We start from the raw sequence: 24,148 nt of genomic DNA, 5'->3' as shown, positions 1-24,148 counted from the left end.
TTCAAGGATAATTCTACTAAGAGGACACTGCTGAGCTGTTTCGGCACATCTGCAGAGCTGCAGGGAGCTCGGTGTCTTTCTCTGAAGGCTTCTCAGCCGCGGGACAGTGGTGCCAGCAAAAACCTCGGAGTGCTGAGGAAGGTTCTGCTTCAAGGGCCTCATACAAGTCTTCTCCATGTCCTCCAAGACTAGGTTTAGGAAACCGTCTGTTCTCACTAGCGCAGAACAGTAATGTTTTAGCTAATGTTTCTGCTGCAAGAATTTTGTCCACAACCAGTCCGAATGGGCTGAGCTGATGGACGTGTCGATATACAGGTTAGGTCTGTACAGTCAACCCCACTTTCCCTCCTGCCTCAGCCGCTAGTGTGGTCACCGATGCCTGTTCTTGTGAACTTTGCAAAGATCAGAGCGCGCTGGTATTCACTCACGCTTCCCCAGTTAAATATTCAAATTGCAGGAAGATCAGCACCTTCAGTTTGCCATTCTAGGTGATAGAGTGAAAGTTTTAGATGTTCAGTTTTACCCAAATCACTCAGACTGAAAAGGAGAGCAGGTAAACCACTGTATTGAGTGCTTTCCTGCATCTGACCTGTGTTTTTAAATGAGATGTGTGATGCGCACATATGACTGCTCAAATAAAGGAATGGATTTTTTGGGGACTTAGAGCACAAAGTGTTTTATTCTTGGATCCTTCTCTATAGCAGTATACATCTTAACAGCTCCTCAGTGTTGTACATTACCGCTTATGGTTCAAATGGTACATTTTAGGAGGAAGTTTTGTTCGAAGGCAGTGTAAACAGTGACAGTGTTACTTGCTCCACTGCTTCATATCCACGAATAGCAGTTAGTGAAAGGCTGGCAGGTAAGGACTCCATGTCGGTTGGCGTTGCAGCCTCTAGGTGGCACTGCAGCTGGGTGCAGCGAAGCTCAGCCTGGCCTCTACACAACGCTCTCTTTACGGAACAGGAGGCACTTGTTGTTGGCCGGCATGTCCACCTGGAAAAAACCAACAGGGTTAAAAAGAAAGAAAGAGTGGTATTGTCCCCATCCCGCTCGGTTTCCTCAGACCGCGCGTCTCGCTCACCACTTTCGCCAGGAACATGCCGTTCTGCTCGGCCAGCGCGGTCAGCAGGGAGGTGTCCCTCAGGCCCCAGTCCGGATTCCTGCCGGCGAACACGGCACAGAGCTGTCACTCGCACGCGGGGCCCCGGTTCTGGTCGGGTCCAGGTGCTCGCGGGGCTGGCCCGGTGGGACTTACCTCATCTTCAAGCTGTGGTCGAAGTCCACGTTGCTCTGCGGGGTGATCAGGCCATTCACAGAGTAGGGCTGCAGGGAAGAGCGGACAGGAAGTTAACTGTGGCTGCACGTCCATTCTTCTCAAATTAGGATTAACAGACCCCTGTCCAAAACTTTTTTTTTCTTTTTCCTGTAGTATAGTCAATCCAGAAAGCAGGGTGTTAAACTGTAATGGAGCTGCTGTAGGTGGTTTGGGGCTTAAGTCTTCACACCTGGGCCTTGAATGGCCCTTTTGCTTATACGGTGAGCAGGCGTGATGTCCTTGTGTAGCAGCAGAAGCAAGATTTTAAAAAGACGCAGGGTGTCACGCAGAAATTCACAACCTGGGACGCAGGCTGTTTGTCCAACACCGCAACAGCAAAATGGATTCTCATTCCAAAATAGTGTCCTGTCCGCACAAGTACTGTCGCCTACCAGCGACCCTGAGAGATTACCGACACGCACACGCGCACTCTCTCCAGAATCCTTACCCCATACGTCAGGAGTAATCCTTGAGGTTTCAGGAGCTTTCCCGACGCTTTAAACAAACCCTGCAGAGGAACAGGAAAGTGGAGGTACAGCTTAGCTTCCATGAAGGTGGTCATTCTGCAAACCTGGTTCTTTATCTCCAGGATCAAAGTGTCGAACTGTCAGTGCAGTGCTCACTCCAGAAATATCAGATCAATGGCTCTCACAGCCTTACTAGCAGTGATGTACTGATTTGTTAATTAAGCAGAAGAAGCCGGCGTGAGGTAGGTGTGTGTGTGTGTGTGTGTGTGTGTGTGTGTGTGTGTGTTCACCTCGGTGCAGGCCAGGGGAGAGATGTGCATCATGTTGATGTTCACTATGAGGTGGAGGGACTCGGGCTGGATCCCACCCCAGCTCTCCCAGCTCTGGGATGCATCCAGGCGAATGGGAGGCTCGACATTTTCCAGTTTCAGCAGCTCCCTGTAGGCTGCTATACTGCGAGAGAAAAAACAGCACATCAGCTTATTCACCAGTAAGTTGGGCAGATGTAAATCTTTACTTTAGAACGTAGTTGGTATCAGTTAAATGAGCCAAGAATCTCATCCAGCTGTTTCTTGAAAGAAGGCAGGGTACTGATTTCAACAGTATGGGTGAGTAGCTTGTTCCACACTCCCACAGCTCACTGTGTGAAGTTGTCCTGTTCTTGCAGTTGACTAGAACAGTTGACAGTTGACCTAGCTTCCCCACATGTGTCTCCTGCTTGTGCTGTAAACAGGTCTGCTGGGTCGATTCTGCATACTTGAATCACTTGTTTGAATTAATTTTGAATATTTTTATTCAAGATGGGGCAGCACATCGGTGCAGAGGCTGGCTTTACTGTCTCACAGTGCTGAGATCCTGGGTTCAATTCTGGTTGTGGGGGGGTTATCTACATGGAGTTTGTGTGGGTTTCCTCCAGGATTCTCCAGTTTTCTCCCACAGTCCAAAGACAAACTGGTAGGCTAACTGGCTCCTGGGAATATTGTTGTGAGTCTGTGTGTGCCCTGTGATGGACTGGTGTCCTGTCCAGGGTGTGTATCCTGCCTTGTGCCCGTTGCTTGCCAGGACAGACTGCAGCTCTCCCCTCACCCTTAATTGGATGAAAGGGTTAGAAAACTGGTGGATGGCTAATTCAAGGTGGAATCCAGATGAATACGGAGATTAATGTTTGTTGCAGATCAGGTCAAGCTAAAACAACACAGAACAATTTGTGTTTTAAATACAATCACATTCTTTATATGAGCTTTTTGAAAATATTAACAGCTTCAGTGCTGCATGTTATTCTTTACTGTTACGAGTCAGAGGTTATGCAGCACTTGCAGTGTTAAGGCACTTCTTCCCTTTTTAAAGTCTTATTCTAGTTTTTAAAATGGTAACACAACATAAAAATAACAATACAAAATGTCAGCTACCGCAGATACACTAAACCAGTACAAGGCAAGGCTGGAGCGAGAAAACGTGTTAAAAGTAAAAAAAAGAATTAAATTAGCAGGCAGTTGAAAAGAGAATACAGGCTGGACAGGGTACCATTCCATCACGGGGCAGACAGACTCACACCAGGGCTAATTTTTCCAGAAGCCAATTAACCTACCAGTATGTCTTTGAACTGTTTGAGGAAACCGGAGCTAACAGCAGAAACCTACGCGAACACGGGGAGAACATGCAAACTCCACACAGACAGCACCGCCAGGTTCAGAACTGAACCCAGTGCCCCAGCGCTGCGAGGCAGCAGTGCTTGAATGCTTGACCTCTGCGCCACCGTGAGATTGGTAATCTCCGCACCAGGGTGCCAGCGGCTGCGCTCACCTGTCCAGAGATCTCTGGTCGATGTCCGACGGCTGCCAGGTGATACGGGGCAGAGCCTGGGCGAAGTGCACGACGTGCTGCCCGGAGCCCGAGGACACCTCCAGTGCCCGGAGCGCTCTGTTGGGGTCCACACAGCCCCGCAGCACACGGAGGATCGGCTCCTTGTTCCTGTCCGCCGCAGCGGCGCACAGCATCCTCGGATCAGCGGCCGCTGCTCGCCCAGCTCCTCAGGGACGGGGAAAGAGCAGCTCCTAATGCTGCTGTTGCTCAGTGCTGTAAAGCACTGCACCTAGGCTGAAAGCAGAAGACTGGAACTAGTTCAATTGCCGTAACTTACTGTGTGTTACTACAATGACACACACCGAAGGCCATCGAGACGTGCAGTTCCAGAGGAGTGCGTCATACCCCGCAAGAGCGTCAAGCCGCGGTGGCTGCCGGGATTTGTAGTTTTTCGCAGCAGTAAGTCTGACGCACTAAGATTCAGGTAATACCTAACGCTGCAAAACGAAATTGTTTCATAACAACAAAACAGTTTTAGAAAAGATGATTATGTTAACAACTTACCTTTACTATTAGATATTTGAAGATGTGAGTTGCTAGTTCACCATTTACCGATTTTGTAGTGATGTCTGTTTTTGAAGTCTATTTCCGAATGCAGTAATCAGTTGAGCCCTATTAAGCACACGTTCTTGCCTCTTCAACCACCAAATGCCGATTCAAATACTGTAATCGCTATCATAAATACTGTAATCTAAGCATTGTTTATCTCAGACTTGTTGGTAAGGCCTGCAAAACACTTTCCCAACAGCAGAATAGAGCTTGTCGAACACCAGACGCATGGAAAATCCACATTCAGAAAAAAAAGTTTTATTTTTTCAACTCCATCAGTATCAAACCAAACAAAGTTTTCAACTTAGATCTTTATCTAAATACATCAATAAATTAGTGGGGAAACACTTTTTTTTGCTGTAGTTCAAATATAATCGGCAGGATGGTTCATATTTCCCTGCAGAACAATCTCACACGCACGTTGCGACCCCTAGTGTCTGAGGAGGTGGAGACAGGGGCGGAGACAGGGGCTAGGAGTGTCGCTCCAGCCAGCTGGAGAAGAGACCACGGGCGTCTCGGATTCAGAAAGTGCTTTTTGACAGAGGAGGCCCTACTCCAGCAACACGGCTGATCGCTATGTAAGTAAGTCTGTTCATTGATGCTACCACACACTAGCTAGACTTTTCTCTAAGTGCTGACAGGACAGTAAACAGATTGCAGACTGGAATCAACCCAGGACGCACAGCCCAGCTGTCCTTTAGGAGCAGAGACAGGGGGTTATTTCCCTCAGTACCCCTCCTCATCCTCCTCTTCCTCTGCCTGCCGCCGGGCAATCATGGCCTGTATCAGTGCACTGGAGACAGCCGGCGCTGTGCCCTCTGCCCTGGGAGGCCGGTCGTCAGAGGCTGGTGGAGAGAGGAGGCCCACAGCCGTGTTACAGAAAGGATCACGCTGGACTTTAAAGACCTTTGCAAAGAAATCTTCCTGTGGCGCTAGTATGGCAACAGTGAAACAAGCAGTCTGTGATTTCAGGTTTTTTTTTCTGTGGAGTATTTTTGCTTTTTTTAACAGCCTCGTGGAAGATTACCCACCTGCATCATAATCTGGTTCAACCAGGTCAGGTCTGTCAAAGGTCTGAGAGAGAAAAGTCGGTTCATTTTGCTGCAAAAAAATAAAAAAGTAAGGAGGAGGAAAAGTTTTAAACTGTCTACAGGACAGTCAGATTACAGTTAAAAAATCAAATGAAAACACAGAATTACTTGTCCTTGTGTTTTTTATTATTCAGCTGGGACACTGTGTCCTGGTTTGAAATGCTGATGTGTGCTCCGCACTCTGAGGGGAATAGGGACCGGAGAGCCTAGGTAGGGTGAAGCCATGAAGAACCTGCACTCCGGGCAGCTCTGCTGGGCTGAGTCCCACCCTGTGATGGACCTGGAGTCTCTGGTACAGATCCGGGCAGCAGCGTGTCTCTTGCTCCTGGTCCCGGGTCTAATCCCGGTGCTCTGCTTCTCCTGCTACCCCTGAGATCCAGGCTGGGGAGCACCACCCTGCCTCTGCTGCCTGATACCTGGCCTTGAGCACTGCACGTGACCTGGCTCTGTGGAGTCTGCTCCCAGCACAGTACCCTGACTCTTTCTGGGTGTCCCTCGATCTGTCCCTGGCTGGGAATCCTGTCCCTGCTTGGCAGTCTTGGACCCTGCTGCAGTCTGTGCACTCTGGTGCTCCCTGGCTCTGTGATCTTCTGCTTCTGCACCTGCCCCTTGCCTGTTCCCACAGGCTCCCTCTCCTGGCCCCGCTCCCTGCCAGCCCAGGAGCGTCCTGCACCGGGCTCTTGCCTCTTGGCCCTGTCTGTGCCTCTGCCACGCCTCACCTGCAGGAGCAGAGTCATCTCTTTACTCCTCTCAGCTGACTGCCTCAAGTCTGAGGGACAGGGACATCTATTCATTGACTTTCAATCTGAGTAAAAGCCACTATGATTTACCAAACCTGTAGCTAGACTGTGCAGTATGTTGTCATCATTCAGCTAATGAAACCCCAGGTTCGTAGTGAACCAGTAAAAGACTCTTTTCCTGCACACAGACCTGCACTGCCCCTCTCTGTGGCTTGAGGACAGATGTCCTCCCCTGGGTCTGCAGGCCCTGCAGCTTCTTCAGCTTCTCCAGGAGGAATGTCTTGTCCTTTCCCTCCTGAGGAGCACAGAGGACAGAGGGAGTGCAGAGAGATGGGAGGGGGGGGGATGTGTAGATATAGTGCATCAGTGGTGCAATAAGAAGAGAGTGGGACAAAGATGAAGAAACAATTAAATGTGTGTAATCAAATTTGAAATTTCCATTCATGTTCCACAGCTAGACCATGCCCAGACTCACATTAGCAATCTGCTCACGCAAGAGAAGAATGAGAATCTTGCGCCCCCGAACAATGTGCCAGTACAGGTATATCAGGACTCTGGAGAGGAGAAAGCATAGCAACAAGATCCCAGGTAAGTGTTCCTTCAATGTGTTTTTAAGTAATGCTGTTGGTGAGACGCTACCCTTTCCTTTAAGTAGACATTTCTATACCACTCGATTAAACTTTTTATAGAGATTACACCCACCAGACTATATCCTTACACATATAATCTGCTAGGCTAATGAAACCAATCCCAAGCAGTGCTTTCATAAAGCCCATCTACAGCTATAAATGAGGTTCTGCTGTCATCCTGAAATCAGTGTATTGCGGAGACAGTGCTGTTCCAAAATGTGACTTAAAGGGGAACTGCAGTCCCAATTTTTCAGATGAGTTATTAAATCTTGGTAACAAAATAAATGCATTGATGTTATAGAATTTTTATTTTCAAATTTTGAATGAAGCATGAAATTGTGAACTTTGTGAAAGTACTGTAAGTCGCCATGCTGTCGCAAACTGGCATTCGAGTCCCCACGAATTGTGATGTGAAACTGCCGTTCTGCTCACTAGTAACTGTAGTGACTAATGTAATGTGATGTCCGAGCGAATAAGTACAGGTTGTGTAGCAGACATTTCCCTGCAGAAATGTTCCAATGTGATCTGCATGCAGAGTTAACAAGTAAGTAGTATTTGTCGGCAAAACCTCAAAATTGAAAGCAATATTTCTATTGGATTAAAAGAGATGTATTCACAAGCCTGCTTCTTTACAATGTAAAAGGGCCGCAACGTTACTGGAGGTTTGGTCGCCTCGTTCTGAATTGCAGAACATGGCTCTACACATACCTGGAAATGTTGTCTATTTTGCAATGTAAATTGGAGGTTTTACAAGTTACTGTGCACCTTTTACTTTTATTGTGGTTTGAAATGCCCTTATCAATGATGATTCATTCTAACCCTGAAATATACAAATAGTGTTGCAGTTCTGCTTTAAACTCTCGCTATTGCTTTAGTAAAGCGCTGGGTCCACTGGCTGAGCTCTAAACTCTTTCGCCTGCCCTCTGTGACTCACAGCCCTGTCTCCAGATGGGTGGGGGTGAGGAAAGCAGAGGTGCTCACAGGATGACGAGGCTGAGGAGGAGGAAGAAGAGCTCGCTCTGAATGAGGTTGTTGTAAATCCACACTGCCCAGCGAGAGCCCGGGATCATGTCCACATTGCTCATCCACAGGGACACAGCCTCATACGGTGAGAGCAATCCCCGGAAAGGGCCACAGAGCGCAGAGGGTTTCCTCCTGAGGTCAAGGAATGCGGTAGTCAGACAGCACAGCCAAGACAGACAGCACACATGGCACAGGGGGAGGGGGGAAGGGGTGGGCAGACAGGAGCTGTCCAGAGAACACAGCAGACTGATATGAGCACAGAATCCATTCTTTTAATTAACAGTTTACAATGAGGTTGCAAACAACCAAAAATGCCAGCAGCCATATCGCCCTGCAACTCAGAACTGGCAGCCCACTGGAGCTCAGGAGGTGTGAGCCTGGTCAGTACCTGGATGGGAGACCTCCTGGGAAAAGGTTGCTGCTGGAAGAGGTGTTAGTGGGGCCAGCAGGGGGTGCTCACCCCGTGGTCTGTGTGGGTCCTAATGCCCAGTACAGTGACGGGGACACTATACTGTAAAAAGGCGCCGTCCTTCGGATGAGATGTAAAACTGACGTCCTAACTCTCTCCGGTCATTAAAAATCCCAGGGCATTTCTCGAAAAGAGTAGGGGTGTAACCCCAGTGTCCTGGCCAAATTTCCCATTGGCCCTTACCAATCATGGCCTCCTGATAATCCCCATCTCTAAAAAAAAAAGCAGTGATCTAATCTAGCTGAACAGAACTGCTTTTGGGTCGTGGAACAAAGTTTTAAAAACCGGAAGAGTCTGTATAAAAACAGCCCCGTGTCCTGTACCTCCACACGGTGACGGCCACCATGGACAGCACTCCGGCGAAGGAGGGGAAGAACAGCAGCAGGATGAAGATGGTCTGGATCTGCGCGGCCCTGCCCAGGCGCCGGGGCGGCTGGCAGTTCTGCATCAAGCTCACCTAGAGCACAGGACAAAAATCTTCACCAGTGGTGTGTGTGTCAGCTAACCATGTGCACAAACACTAGTGACACTAGTGGAAGACAGCACATGCACTTCAGCTGAAATTACTTCGTTTATTAGTCAAATGTTTTACATAGATTTAGGCATTTAAAGAGAAAATCTATTTAAATCAATAATTGTACTTATTTGTGATGTATTTTTAATGAAGTGCAGCATCCTCAGCCTCAGCTGGTTGGAGCTTCAGCAAAGGCTCACCTTCTTCAGGTAAAACATGAGGAAGAATTTAATGATTTGAATGACAGGCAGCAGTGGAGAGAAGTAGATCCCAATCCTACAACGGGAGAAGAGAGAATGAGAACAATGCACTGTGTGGTTTTACAAAAGGGACTGTATGGTACCACATTCTCTAAGCCAGGAGAAAGATGAGCTTTTTAAATGCCACTCCAATGCATGTGCCTGTTCAGTCTGCAGTGCATCAGTAAAACAGCCCTTCAAAGTAATCAAACTCTGGAGATGTAAGTTATCTGTACAGCCTTTCTGGCAGCCAGGAACAATCCCCAGAAATTCTCAACTAAGTAGTGAAAGTAATCTCAATGAAAGCCTACAGCAGGTCATTTTTTCTAGGAAGCAAAGCAGCATGTCTTAATATCTAACACATAACTAACTTTAATAAATTCCTTCTACATAGCCATGCTCTTGTAGGTATTTCACTGAGGTTCAATGGGCTATATAACACAGCATCATTACCACCTTGTTGCTGATTTTGACAGATAGAAGCTAAGCGTGCCTGCCTTATAGGAAAATTGTTCCTATAAGTGGTGCTGGGGGACCAGTAGTCTCCAAGCTTCCCTCTGGTCCGGAATTTCTAAGCAAATGGAGTGTCAGCACTGGGAGGTAGCACCCCCAGTGGGGTGGAGTCAGGGAGGAGACATTACCAGGCTAATGTCTGAGCGTAGATTAGGTCCAGAACATTCCGTGCAATGTCGAACTCTGGAACCCCAAGGCTCTTCACACATCGCACCCCAATAACCCTGAAGCGAGAGAGACAGAAGGAGCGCTCTCAGACAGGCCACTGCTGTCCGGCCGAGCTCGTAGGTCTGCAGCAGTAAGGAGTACAGATGTTCAGTTTGACAAGCCAAGCACATGTGAAACACAAAGCTCATCCCAAAGGAGATCTCAGCTTGGGAGCATAGGTTAGAATGTCTGTTGGAATCATTAATAAGTTAATATAACAACCAGAAAACAAGTGTTTCCCAGGTTCAGATAAACACCTAATCATACCCGTGTTGATCTAAGCTTGACTGAGAAAGAACATAATTGTCTGGGAATAAAGTTTGTCCTTTCTCCAGCAGTGAATGGACTCACCTGTGCAGGAACTCCCCGAAGAAGGAGCCTATTAGACAGAAGAAGAAGTCGATGACGACGAGTCGGTAGAGGTCCTGCCCTACAAAGGATTCCCAACACTGCAGGAACAGGTCAGCACAGGTCATTAGTTTCCTACAAGCTGTTATGGAACACTAGGGAGACAATGTCTGTGTACTGTGCACTCTACTGAAATACACTGTTTCAGGAACTGTTTGTGAAAACATTTGCTACTGGTAAATGTACGGATCCATAGAAGAGCCTCTTTATATTATGCGGTCACACAAGGTTCTATAGCTCTTTCCTATTTAGCAAAAACAACACACTTTCTGTCTGAAACAAATAGAAAAAAGCTTTTTAAAACATTTAAGATTAGGGCCAAAACAGTCATTTTCTCCAGGATCCTGCCTGGCCAAGCAGAGGTGAGTAACTGGAAACGTTAATCAGTAAGCAGAACACTTGGCTGAGGATATGGTGAGCTAAAGAAGACTATCTGTACAGATACTATGTAACTAAAATGGCTATAAATGGCTAGCAGATAGTGTTGATGATCCAAAGGAGCTTCACACAATGAGCTCTCTTCATCCACTAAAATGCAGCACCCTCCTTGTTGACAGTTGGAGCCATATGCACCAGTAGTTCTATTATACAGTAGTTTAGGTGTAGAAGCAAGAAATTGCATTCAGACAGGAAATACCTACTATAACAAACAGTGTTATGGGGCCTTGTAGTTTGGATCTAAATTCATTTAATGACTCATGGCACCTCCTACATAGCAGTATACCTGGTTACCATGATGGGGAATTGGTTTTGGAAAGACTGCCACTTACTGGTCCACAATTACTACTGGTCCACTGTAGTTACTTACTGGTCTACTTATTAAACAGTAACGGATTTTCTTATTGTGCAACACACTGTTAAGACCATGTTCAGAATATTGTGTGCATTTCCAGTCAACACGTTATAGAAGGAGAATTGGAGGCAACGTTCTATGCAAAAGGTTGTGGAAGACTGGAAACAAATTCAAAGGCTGTGTTTTTAAAAGTGTTATCCAGTCTTCTTTCAAGAAACAACTCCTAGTATCCAAAGGAGCAACAGCTCTTATATCAGACCTCTATGTTACCTGAATTTTTGAATTGGTGACTTTTTCCAGCCAGTAGTAACAGAGCACACCAACAATGGACATCTTGAGAATGACATTCCTAAAACAGAGGAAAACGGGGGATTTCTCTTTTAAAGTATTTGTGACAGAGAGACTGACTGTTGTGAATCTGAACGGTACATCAAGGAATCGAGGTACAAACTGTACTCAACTTGTTATACAGAATCTCCTGGAAAAAAAACTATTATGCACATCCGAAACGCCACAGCAATTGAAAGAGCTCCACTTCCATCAGGCAAACTGACAATAATCATAGTTAATCGGAGAAGAAATCAGTACCACCTGCACGAAATTAAATTATTTCGCTACTTAAGATCAGACTCGGCATTAATTCTCCGCTCAGTTTTAGTGCTTGTCACAAGTCTTGACATCCTGCTCGGTGCGTGTTAGTCTAACCTCCTGGTTTCATTTGTTTTGTTTTCTCTGACTTGCCCCTATTGTTGGTAACTTCCTCCGGTATCTTTGATCCCTGCCTGCTTTTGTACTTTGGACTCAGTCTTTGGACTCAGTCTTCAGACTTTTTTTCCTTTCTGGTACCTCAGCGAAATGCTTGACCTGGCTTGTTACAGCGACGGCTTTGGACTGTGCTCATCTGATTGTTTGCCATGTTCTACCTGACCACTTCCTGCTATTAGATTCTCTCCACGGCACTAAATCGCCTCATTCGGCCTGGCGAGTGCAGCGTAGGTCTCCACAAATTATCAGAGAATGTTGAGATCTGCGAAAGAGCCTTTGACAAACTGATTCTAGATGGTAGCAGAGAAAAAGAGAAAATGATGCAGGCAGCAGGATCGAGATGCACAGTGGGTGCAGTGAGGAATATGTGCCCAGTCTACAAGGGAGGGACCAGCAGGAGGAGAGAAGAAAGGGATACGGTGTGGTTGGAAGGGTGAAGAGGACAGCTCCCAGACCTCAGGATGAGGGTGTAGATCTGGTGGCGCTGGACCGTGAAGGGCTCTATCTTCCGGAGCAGGGTGTAGAGGAGCGGAATGAGCAGGTTGATGAGTGACACCACGATGGGCAGCAGCAGGGTCGAGGCCTCGTCTTGCAGGCTGCTGGAGGTCTGAGCATTCTCAATCAGCTGCAAGACAGGGCACAGCATTAGTCAGGCCAGGTGTGGTTGGGGGGTAGCGAAAGCCAAGCTTCCTGATATTTCGGGATAAACAGTAAAAAAGACACATGAGGACAATTTCTCTGGTGTGAATAATTAAGCAAATTTCTATTAAATATTAATAGACCGAGAGCTCTAGAGTTAGAGCTTTCATCATGCTTATACCATATGTTTATTTTGCTTTCTTGTGGTATGTTTTACTTCTTACCACACTTTTTCATGCTCTTAACATGATTTCACTCTGCTGCATTATGCTTGATTCCATTTTGAAATGTTACTGACAGGAAGAAAGCTGGCGGACACAGCAGCCTGGCAGGGTCGCTCACCCGTAGGTTGAAGAGGCACAGGAAGTAAACGGCAGCGCAGGAGCCCAGCGCCAGGCTTAAGGAGATGAGCCAGATGCCCAGGTGGATGCCAAAGTGAGACAGCTTCTCAGAGAGGGACGACACGGCCTGTTTCTGGGTGCTTTCAGACAGAGACTCCTGGGAGGCAAAGAAAGCAAAACTTAGATGATAAAGACAGTATAGGATAACTAATGAAATAAGTTCCCTTCTGTTTCTCTTGTCTTGGAGGGAAATTTCAGTTAAATCGCTGCTGATCAGAGTAAGTCCATTCTTTTTATTCTAAATCCTCTGGTTTATTGGAGCATGTTGGGGTCACTGTTATTTGCAGCTGCTGAAAAAAGCCAGACTTGAATTCAGATTGCGGAAGCAATGTCATTTGCATGTCTCAGTTGTCAAGACTGCTTATTGACAGGTGATGTTTCACCTGTACCACAACATTTGAGAAAAGGTGATGGTGTTCTCTGAAGAGCTGGTTGAATCCTGGGAAGGTTGGCCGATCTGATGTGTTACCTTGAGCTGAACCTGCAGGTTCCTCTGCCGCAGCTGCACAGCCTTCTCGTTCACAACGCTGAAGTCCCAGCTGCACAGCAGGCGCCAGGCACGGCCCGACAGCTCTCCTCCCAGCATGAAGTTCTCCCGGAAGGACCGCGCCGCGCTGCCAGAGGACAGGGGACGAGATGAAGGAGGGAGGGGTAAGCAGGTGGCACCCCTCTGTGGTATTGCTGTAAGAATCTAGAAGAATCTGTCTGACAGGGGCAGTTCATTTTCAGATCTTCTAACCCATTAACATGTAGGTCTGTGATACACCCAGTAAGTCTGGTATTTACAGAGCTGGGCTTGTCTACAGTCTGCAAAGGAGTTGCTCCTGTTGTCGAACTCCTTTAAATGATCCATGTCTTCTTCATTTGGGTTTTATAAAACTTATAATTTGTTTAGTTTTTAAGAACATTACAAATTTCTGTTTTCTGAATTGACAACCGTTATCCAAACCGTATGCCCTCCCAGAATGTTTTTTTTCCCACAGAGTTCCAACACATGGACTGACCTGTAGACAAGGCAGAGGCCACACAGCACCAGGTAGGTGCCCATGGTGAAGAAGTATGCCAGTTGCATGTCGTACTGTGGCAGGGTGCTATTCTGGCTGCTACCGGCGCTGCTCCCCGACACTGAGCCATTACTGTAGTAACCATAATACAGCACGGTGTAGCTGAAATAACCCTGAGGAAAGACATCTCATCTTGAATAGGAAGGACAGGGATCTTGAACCACATGGAAAAGGAGATTGAAACGGTTTTATTTTTCAAATATGCAAGTCAAATTATTTCAAAAGAGCTGCTACGTTCCTCATTTTTTCATTTATGCTGAACTGTCAGGGACTGTTGTAGAGGGCTGTCAGTAGATCCAAAATGTGGATATAAATTAATTTTTGGCTTTGGCCCCTCTTTATAATCAATCCCAGGCTGAAACTCAAAATGAAAATGCCTGAAAATGCTGTATCTGTAGACATCCCAGCAGCCCTTAAATGAGCTCTGCGTTGCGTGTCGCCTCAGACGATTTCGGGGTACACAGCAGATCAGAGACGCGGTACTCACAGCCCCGGTGAGGATCTCCAGCCCGCGGAACGACACGTTGGGACCTCCTGGCGGCTCCAACAGCTGGGGCACGGTGATGAAGCCGAAGTTGATGAGGAAGGAGAAGACGTTGAACATGAGCAGCCACTTGAGGAAGGTGAAGAAGGAGAGCACGCTGGAGCCGAACCTGCCCCCGATCTCCTTGAGGGTGCCGCTCCACAGCTCCAGAGCCTGCCGCACCGAGGACAGGTGTCCCCCAAGCCTGCGGAAGAACTGCGAGGGAGGAAGGGGCAGAGGAGGGACTGTTAGTGGTACAGCTTGTGGGCTAGCAGCTGGTGAACCCTGCAAACGTTTCACTGAGAAAAGCCTTCCTGGAGACTTGGGACCGGAATGGAAAGAGTGAGTAAAGAACCAGAGTGACAGAGTCCTACTGGAGATGACTCTCGGTGAATCACACAAGGCCGAAAGGTATGACACGCTGTATCTAGGTCTAGTAAATGTTCATCTCCTGAAGGAACGAGCAGTCCTGCATGTGGAAGAGCAGGGCCTCACCAAGGAGACGCTCTCAGTGCAGTCCGTACAGCAGGTCAGCTGCAGCCGTCTCTTGGATGTGACGAGCAGGAGCACTTGCTTCCTAGGAAGAGCAGCGTGAACATGAGTCAGGGGGTGCTGGGACTGTGCCGTGCCTGCTGCCTGTGACTGTAGCTGCGCTCCTCAGCCACATGATACAAACGGAACAACAGCAGATGATTTAGCATTCTGTTTACAATTCCTCTGTTACTATGGTGGGATTTTAATTTATAGCATCTTACAAATGATTTAAGGTTTTTATTATAACATTAATTAAATTGATCATTTAAATATGAAGGTTTAAATGTTGCTCTAAGTAGAAGACACATATGTAAATTGCACTATTTAAACACCATCACTAAATAAATGGCAGATCTAATTAGATTTGACTACAAAACACTGGCCAAAGTAATAATGCATTAATATTCATTTCCAGTGTGCTCTAGTTCTGTGGTTATAACTCTAATATTTGTATGTGACACATTAACTACAGTTTGATTAGAGACCTCAAGTAATCGTTTCTGCCATTTAATCATTATGTCCAAGATTTGTGGTAATATGAATGAATACTAAACCTAGCACACTGCATAGCAGGTTAACAGCTGGTGAGAACAGTGCTGCCATTGGTGACTGAAGAGATACATTTTATAAATAAAAATGTGTTTTCTGCTATTTTTAGTTTTCAGCATCATATCCTTGAAGCTAAACAAACTTTTTCTACAATGCATCTTTTATTGAGGTACATTCTGCAGAGGTTTAGACTGCATTGTATTTACAAATACACACTCCTGGGTATGGTGATGGGACTTTATTATTCTTTATCTGTGATAACAGGTATTGATGCAGACCATTTCTGTCTTTATTTTGCATTTATATATAGCCTTCCAGAATTTATTATGAAAAAGAAGCAACAGTGGTGACCATTTAATGGCTTTAATAAGTAACTAAACATAGTAATAAATACAAAGTAATACATTAAGTGATCGCACTTTGGCCCATAGTTTGTTAACATGACCCACCTGACGTGGCTCTTGTCCTGGAGGCTCATGGGAAGCTGGCGGATAGCTCGGACTCTGTCTCTGATGGACTTGGCTGCCAGTTCAGTCACCAGGTCTTGCTCCTCTACGGAAAGGGGACTAGTGGGCTTCAGGACAATGTTAGCCCTCAGGGCTACTCCAGCTAAGGATTCCTAAATGCACGTACTGGACTCATGCAGCTTACCATGGCAATGCTGAGTCATACTGACAATAATTCCTGCTTTCACTAACCTTATTGCTTTTCACCTGTCTCTGTTCTGAAAGTTACTGCGGCTGTGCGCTTCGGCAGCAGAGCTTACCCCAGAAAAACAATGTTCTTCATGTACAGTTGCTTTTGATTACTCAAGAGAAATAGCTAGTAGGTGCTGGCATTTCTAAAACACTGTAAAGCATTCCTTTACTAGTACAGTGTACACTCAATTTGCATTCAATAAAACATCGTACTGTATATAAGGAGCATATATTTTTGGAACATAATATCAGTTGTGACGTGCCATGAATGGTGATATCTTTTATTTTTCATGTACCCAAAACCTGGAGGCACCATCACCTTCTAAATGGACAGCTTAGGGACAAGAGACTATTCTAATCACTCACTTTAGATCTTCGCTGTATAAGAGGCCTGTTTCCCCTGTACTGCACTGGGACACTCCCCACCGGAACTGCAGAGTCTCCTGAAACTCGGCCTCAGCTTGGCGGGCTCAGGCAGTACAGCAGGACGTACCTCTCTCAATTTCCTCCTGGAAGTCCTCTGCAGTTAGCCCCAGTCTGCCCAGAGCTGTGGCACTCAGGGTGCCAGCAGGGAACAGACTCCTTCTCCGGGATGCTCTCCGCCGCAGGGCACTGCCCTCTACAAGGCAGGGAGTATACATTTCTGAACATATTCCGCGTGTACATGCAATATTGCTTTTCTAGGAAATGTAAATGTAAAAAGGCAGTTTTGTATAGTAAATAAATGAAAAACATGAATCCATTCACTTTTATTCACAATAAATTCATCACTGACTTACTTAGACTTATTCTTGTGAGCTACAGGGTTTGAATATTTGATCTTTGCACATTAGGAATGTCTGACTCATAATATTATTTACTGTTATTAAGTAAACACAAATGGAAGTGCCATCACAGTACATTTTGAAGTGATTATCACTATGCCAATTGAAAATAAGTGCACAGAGCTTAATCGCTTTCGTGGAAATCAGGTGGACAATGACACTGGCGTACACTATGTCTGTAATCCCGTCAGTAATTCTATCCTCCTAAATTAACTGCACAACCAGGAAGGTATGTTGTGTTTCCTGCTGTTACTGTTTGCTCATCTGGGTGAAAGCTGATTCCATGGCAGCACAACACACATTTAAAATGACAGACTAGCTTGGGCTGACAGGGTATGTTAAAATGACACATGTTGAACCATGCTATTTCAAGATGGGGGGATAATGTTGGAGAAACACTTAATAAAATCATATCTCACTGATAAATAAACACCTCCATATTTGATTATACTATACTACATTATACTAATGGATGACTTTATTGTATTTGTTTTTCAAAAGGACGAGACCCTGTGGTTTAGCTCAGTTACAGTTAATCATTAATGAGGGGAAAGCAGAATGTTTGTTTTGGGAAGGCCACATTTTGGACATGTATCCAGGTCATTGAAGTTCTAAGATTTATCACGTCTGCCTCTGTAAGTCCAAAGACACCCTTTAAAATGACCTGGCTTCTTTTCACACCTGCTCCAACAGTATCCTGTGCAGTGTTGTGCCCCTGTGGTAACTGAACCCACTCTTGAGATATGTTTATGTTAAAAACGGATATTATTGATAGACCAGCACCGCAAAGGGTCTCGATCCCCACCTCTCCGTGCATAATCAGGCTGGTCTTGGTAATCAACGTGGTGTCTGCCTTGATACCAGTCCTGTGGGCCTGAGTTATACTCTATCATAGAGTCCCTTTTGAACCCTGGGTTGGCTGAGGAAAGAGAAGCACAGACATGTGGGTCAGCAGATCTGCATGTGAAAGAGATAAATGGCTATAACCTTAACACCAGCAATGAAGAACACCACAGTATCTCATCCATTAATCTTATTGCAGAACTCAGTGATGTATAGCTATACATTATAGCTACACTCTTTCATGGCTTCAGGCTTGTGTGAGTGCCCTGTGCAGTAGAAGAACTGGTGTTATGGTAAGACCCTGAAACCCCAGAGGATCACATCTCACTTCACTAAAGATGAATAAACAGGGTTTTATAATGCGCTGCTTACTTACACAGAAAATAAACGTACTCCTGTGAACTGAAGCAATTTAGATTGTAGTTTAAATTGTTACCAATCACCAGCCAGTCTTAAAAGTACCGTCAGACAGCGGTATTTTTAATTTGAGCTCTTTGCCTTTCGTATGTCCAGAGGCACAGATGTCTTTGTTAATTATTCTCTTGGGGGTAGCTTTGAAAGCCAACTGCCATTTTCTGCAGGAGTCCACCTTTCTCTTAATTATTAGAACAGGAAAGAGACAGTCTAGAGTGTCTCATGGCCAGCTGTTGTGTAAGGGAGGTACAGGAATATAGGGTGACCTGGGGAATAAATCTGTGGCCAAATGGCATAATACATATGTGCATTATGCATGTGGAATAATGCAACAGTATGAAAAGGAACCGTACTTTAAGCTATAATAAGATCACTGTCTTAACTTTCTGTATGTTAGTACAGAATTTGCAGTATTAGGAAAAAAACACAAAGCATTTAGTGAGGATGATTTAGGACGAGTGCACGTTGGTTCTCTGCCGTCTGCATTTCCTATAGTTCATCCTAACATCTCTCTACAACTAGTCTCACTCACTCTGTCCTCGGTGTTCCAGGGGAGGGTGAGTCTGGGTTGGCAGGGGTCTCATGGGCAGAGTGTCATAGCCCCCCTCCTCACTGTAGGGTGGCAGCATCCCAGTGCTGCTCCAGCCACTGGCGCCCCTGTCCCACTGCCCTCCCGGGCCACTGCTGTCATACGGGTTCAGGGGCTGAGCCGTCCTGGAGGAGCTGCAGAGACGGGAAGAGGAACTGACTCCTTATGCAGTCCTGGGGGTAGCCCCACTGAGGTTCTGGGGTGTGCAGTGCAGTGCACTGGGGCTCAGGTGACTAGAGAAGAGTGGCCAAGTGCAAGGGGAGCAATTTCAGTCAATGAAGGCTACAGGATCTCCCTTTTCTTCATTACACTGTATGCCTTATTAACTCATTTGAACAAGCTCTTTAGATGATTGGTCAAAGGTCTCCAGGCCTGGAGCACTAGCTGGTTGTAAGAGATCGACAAACCCCGAAGGGATCAGGGGATTAGCTCTGGTTATCCAAATGCCTTGTGAATGAAGAAAGTTCTTGTCTGCCCTAAACAAGTACCTTTCTGAGGGTCTTCAAATGTAATTGTTAAAATCCTTCCAAAATTAATCGTTAAAAATGGAAGGGCAAACCATGACTTATTTTAAACTACTTTTCTCTTTTGAAAAACAAAACACAAAAGATATAGTTTATCCAGTCCTTCACAGGAAATTGACTGTAAATTCCCTTTTTCTTCCTCTTTCTTTATTTGCAGAGAAACAGGATCTGGGGTGGAAAAGAGTTTAGATCCTGGTAGTGGCAGTAAACTACCGGATATGATCTGTTCGGGAATCATGTGACAAATTTTTGTAACCTTCTGTAATATCTCATAATCTAACATGTTTTAATTTCTATTTTATTTCAATAGGGAGGCACACAAGGGTTGAAATGTGTTTTACAAGGGAGACCCAGCCAAGGAAGGTAAGAGCGTAATAATATTTTAAAAAACGTAGTCAGTGAAAATAAAAAACACAGCAATAACTAGGGGGTATGAATGTTTCTTCTGATGAGAACCAGAGATTCTGTCCTCCTAAATGCCACACAGACTCACCTCCTGTCCATCTCCAGGGTCTCAGACTGGTGGTACGCAGGGTTCAGGACACCACCCTGGCTGTAGTAGGACATGGCTGAGCCTTCCTCCCTCGCTGTCTCCAGTCTTTTCCTCCCTCAGTATGTCATCTTCTTTCCAGGACTCAAAGGCAAATAGGGCTGCACCGGGCGATCACACACCAGCCAATCACAGGGGTCTCAGCACTGACCCCTGCAGCCCGTCCAATTCCTGCAGCAGGCCCTGGACATTGCAGAAAGAGAACTCTGAAACACACAGCTCGGGATGAGCACTTTCTGTTGCCTCAGAGATTTCACACTTCTGATAATTCTGCTTAAATTCTCATGTTCATAATCCTAGACATGAACAAAGAGAATTGAAATACACACTTCTAGAAAAAAAAAACATACTCATACCTGTACTCCACAGAACTGGGAGCACATCCCTATCTGAATTCAGACGGTAACCCTATTCCCCTCACACCTATTCATTACAAATGAATGAGGAGATCCAATTTCAGAATAGCTTCAATGTCAGCAGCCCTGCAGCGAATAAGACAGTGCCAGCCTGTTGGCAGAAAAGGTCTCTTTATGGAGAAGCAATCTATTTCTGTGTTCACTGCAATGTGTGTCTGTGAGTTTTGAACTTGTCTTGGGTTTAATCAAGCCCCACAGGTTACTGTCCCCTGTATCGATCAAGGAAGTTCGTTACTTCCTGGCACAGAGAGATAAGGAGAAAACTGCAGACTGGGCTGTAAAAGTTAGAGAGTAAAAGTGAACAGCAGTGAGAGAAGATCTAAATCTAGATATGAAAGCTGCATAGTGCTTAACCACCTTAATTAGCAGTTAAAACTCATAAATTAGTGAAGATATTAGACATTACACCCATGGGTTCAGTTACCTAGTGGACTTCGTGTTGGATCAATTAAAATATGGTTTTAATAAGCAAACAAAGCAAAAATGAATAACATACAATGGCAAACATTTAAATGCCTCAAAATAATGTAAATAGAATAAATTTCTTACAAAAGGCTTGTGGAAAGAAGCAGAGTTCAGTTCTGTGCTGAAAAGCAGAAAGCAGGAAGAAAGAACAATGTTTTTGGCTATGGAGCCTCTTAATGGGTGTCCTGTTGACACAGCTCCAGCCTCAAAGCCACAACACCTGAAGTTTGAGATAAACATTACTCTAAAAAGCCTAATGTACTTCCTCATTTCCCTCGCCCCTGGCTATCACTAGGATCACAAGTGCAGACCGACATTAAATACACAATTCTGCACAAAAACTTGCCCCCCTCTTTGCTATACTCTTTGTGAGGGCTAACATTTAGGACAGACCGATATTGCCTTGACAAACACCACAGCACACAGCACAACATGAAATGAATTTTATACTTGTGTGTACAGTTAACATGCTGCTTTCTTAATTTTTTGCTATTTTGTGTCTGAACAATTACAGAGTTCCACCTTATTGCCTCAGATTTGGCCAACAGGAATAAGAAACACATCTTTTCACTGTTGGATTAAAGATCCAAGAATTACAGCAGATTCCAAAGTCTGATGACTCAATATGAGAGTTTGATAGTGGAGTTGTACAGTGCTGTAAGATACTGTATCTTACTCCACATAAAGCTATATTCCATTAAATACTTGTACACTGACTGCATTCTTAAGCAAATTTGCTTGTCTTTTACATTGCAAATACTGTACTTCCTTGGTGTCTAGGTAAACATGATAAAATTAGGCTAGTTACCGTGAGTAAATTACATGATTACTTTTTCAAATTTCCAACACTTAATCGCTGTTCCAGGAAGTATTCACGACATAACAGTCAGAATTTGTAGGATTAGGTTGCAAATTTCTCAAGATCTTCTAAATACTTTAAAGAATAGAAATAGGAATTCTGGAATTCAAATTGATCCAAATACTGGTGAAGTATACAGATTATAATCTCAATTCATTAAATTTGAAACTCTTATTTGGAATGGAATAAATACATCCAAATAAAACTTTCTGAAACTGACCTCTGTGGTCATGACACTGATTCATGAACAAATGAGTAATACAATACCTTAATCACAGACTTTAAACAAATACAGAGCACTATCTCTTTAATCAGCTAGTGTTACTTCAACACGTTTATCTTGAGACATGATATAATTCATAAATTATCTTTAATTCATAAATTATCAGATTTTGCTTTCATAATAAAACAGTATTAACAGTGTTGTTACAGTTAATGTACGGACAATACTGACAACATTGTTTTCCTCTGCTGCTATTAAACATAGAAATGTACTCCTTTTATATCATGACTCTGGATCAGTCTTAAACAGTATGTTTTCTATTTTGGACAGTAATCCAATTAATGATTTATTTAGTTTTTTTTATCTGAAATATTTATGAATACATTCAGAATGTGTTGATCATTAGAAAACCAAATTTAGAATACACTTACAAAAATCGTTTTTATTGATTCTATAATTATATATTGTGTTTCCTAACATTTCCACTTCAGATAACAGTACATCTCGTAAGAACAGGTGCACCTGGCACTTCAATGTGAATGTGTTGCTCCAGCTATCACGGAATGAATTGCTGCAAATCCAGTTGAACCGTAAACAGATGTAATCTAATTAAATTCATCTGAGCTTTAGTGAGAACTAGTTATGAATGAGTGTCAATATTCTGCAAACATATGAACTCCTGTACCCAATGCTGGCCAGAGTTGTCAAATATACACGACTATATGGACCGTTTCTTAAAACTTAAAACATACTTGTACTGTACGTTCACTTGACAAACTAAAATATGGGCTGAAAAATACAAACTCTTAACATTTCTTGCTAAACAGAATCGAGCTATTTCTAAAATGCACTTTCTTGCTTTCGTTTCTTTGCTACAGTCTTAAAACGTTTCATTTCAAACTCAATCCACCGTCTATTAATAACTGTGTTGTGTCTTGAAAAAGAAAATCTGATCTATCTGGGATTATATTGTAAAGACGTTAGAGTGGCGATTTTAGAAACCACCAAGGAGCGGTTAATAGAAATATGAAGTTTACAATCCTTCATTCTAACTCGATCCCAAGACCGGCTCTAACCTACAGCATATACAGTAAGTGCAGCCATTTATACAGTATAAACCTGTTGATATGTTTTGGTTACTGATCCGAAAGCAACATTGCGTGTCAAGAAGAGCTGATATTCCTGTGTGGGATCTTTCTACGGGCGTCCCTGAAACAAACAAGAAGAGAAGCCGTAGCTCTTGCACCTGAGCTCATACTATATCGCAATTTAAATACTAGTGTGTTGTACTGGTCCACTCCAGCTACTTGTATTGGAGTGCTGAATATGACTTACCTCTATCTGTCTTTCTCGATCCGGTGGATCATTCACATTCCCCTACAGACGCTGGACGTGGGATTCGCAAATATCCTTCTTCTGTGAGGGTCAATTAGAGGGAAAGGTCTTTGACACTGTCAACACGGTTCAAAACAAACAAAACCGATCAATTACATATATAAAAAAACACTTATTTCCAGCGTTAGGATTCACCTATCTTCTAGCGCCACCCGCGGTGTGTGGCTGAGCTTCGGGACTCTGTCCAAAGGACTCCAGCTTTTTGTTTGATCACCGATGATAAAAGCGAGTGATCCACCTCCCGGAACTTTCTCTTCCAGAAGGAAAAAAAAAGTGAATTTCTAAACAAAGGTGAACTACCGAGCAGACCTCCAATTCCAGTACCCGTTACTTCCTGGAGAGTTTACAGATCTGAAAAGGGTTTTTTAAAGCAATGAAATAGCGCACGTACAGTAAAAAGAAAACTGCAATAAGTCAACAACTAAGAAGGATCTTGAAGTGGATTGCGTAATATTAAAACCCACCCTGTTTCTCTCGCCGCGATATATGAAATACTGGATACTTCTTACAGAAATGTAATGTTACCAGATAGCCACTGTAATGAATGACTTCAGTGTATTTTAAAAAAACTTAACCGCTGCACAGGGAAGTAATATCAGCACCGCTGTCTTTAATTTCTAGGACTAGGTTACAAAGTCTCCAAGATCTTCTGAACATTTTAAGTATCAGAAATAGGGCTGTTGTAATCTGTAATTCTGGATTTAATCCCTGCCAGAATGAACTAATCTCGATACATTGCATTTGAAATTCATATTTGGTATTGAATAAATGCATGGTAAGAGGCACGGTGTGTTACAGGGAGCACAGGGGTATTTGCATAACGTTATTAAGCAGTAAAAGCGGGTTTTATGTTCTAGCGAACACTGTTGTGCTGTAAAAACTTTACCAGGGGCTAAGCTTCCTAGAAATTGCCCGTCTAAAATATCTTTTATAGAAAGATGATAGAAATAGAAATGATCTAATCTGTTTTTTAGACTTTCTTCCACAGTTTATATGAATACGATACCACCGGATTTTCCTCGCTGGAGAGGTTCTGTGGCTCTCTCAAAT

At 44.4% G+C, this 24,148-nt stretch overlaps 2 protein-coding genes across 2 annotated transcripts; both read right to left on the bottom strand.

Annotated features, from left to right (window-relative positions):
• Positions 1–660: 660 nt before the first annotated feature.
• Positions 661–4,604, bottom strand: mettl26 (methyltransferase like 26). Its single transcript, XM_088936745.1, has 7 exons — positions 4,153–4,604; positions 3,589–3,882; positions 2,076–2,238; positions 1,767–1,826; positions 1,259–1,326; positions 1,085–1,163; positions 661–996 (listed from the first exon to the last, which is right to left on the bottom strand). Exons 2-7 carry the CDS (start codon positions 3,780–3,782, stop codon positions 940–942), a joined length of 621 nt encoding a protein of 206 aa, XP_088792871.1. The 5' UTR covers positions 3,783–3,882; positions 4,153–4,604; the 3' UTR covers positions 661–939.
• On the bottom strand, positions 4,442–23,515 carry tmc5 (transmembrane channel like 5). Its single transcript, XM_088936744.1, has 22 exons — positions 23,039–23,515; positions 19,684–19,923; positions 18,610–18,800; positions 17,626–17,739; positions 16,490–16,615; positions 15,748–15,850; positions 14,711–14,792; positions 14,180–14,431; positions 13,633–13,805; positions 13,098–13,242; positions 12,570–12,725; positions 12,044–12,213; positions 11,094–11,172; positions 9,974–10,071; positions 9,544–9,639; positions 8,864–8,939; positions 8,473–8,606; positions 7,639–7,812; positions 6,504–6,582; positions 6,219–6,323; positions 5,229–5,298; positions 4,442–5,042 (listed from the first exon to the last, which is right to left on the bottom strand). The coding sequence occupies exons 2-22, from the start codon at positions 19,755–19,757 to the stop codon at positions 4,924–4,926; spliced, it is 2,616 nt and encodes an 871-aa protein (XP_088792870.1). The 5' UTR covers positions 19,758–19,923; positions 23,039–23,515; the 3' UTR covers positions 4,442–4,923.
• Between the last annotated feature and the right edge of the window lie 633 nt (positions 23,516–24,148).

This window comes from Atractosteus spatula, chromosome 18, assembly GCF_055471065.1.
Source record: "Atractosteus spatula isolate fAtrSpa1 chromosome 18, fAtrSpa1.hap1, whole genome shotgun sequence".
Taxonomy (NCBI): domain Eukaryota; kingdom Metazoa; phylum Chordata; class Actinopteri; order Semionotiformes; family Lepisosteidae; genus Atractosteus; species Atractosteus spatula.
This window is presented reverse-complemented; position numbering and strand designations above follow the sequence as displayed.

Coding starts and splice junctions, on each gene's coding strand:
- mettl26 (XM_088936745.1), bottom strand. CDS start 3,782: ATGCTGTGCGCCGCTGCGGCGGACAGGAACAAGGAGCCGATCCTCCGT. Junction 1,827..2,075: donor CTCCCCTGGCCTGCACCGAG/GTGAACACACAC, acceptor GTTCCTCTGCAG/GGTTTGTTTAAAGCGTCGGG. Junction 997..1,084: donor GCATGTTCCTGGCGAAAGTG/GTGAGCGAGACG, acceptor GGTTTTTTCCAG/GTGGACATGCCGGCCAACAA.
- tmc5 (XM_088936744.1), bottom strand. CDS start 19,757: ATGTCCTACTACAGCCAGGGTGGTGTCCTGAACCCTGCGTACCACCAG. Junction 14,793..15,747: donor CAGGACAAGAGCCACGTCAG/GTGGGTCATGTT, acceptor TGCTCTTCCTAG/GAAGCAAGTGCTCCTGCTCG. Junction 13,806..14,179: donor TGGAGATCCTCACCGGGGCT/GTGAGTACCGCG, acceptor GTCTTTCCTCAG/GGTTATTTCAGCTACACCGT.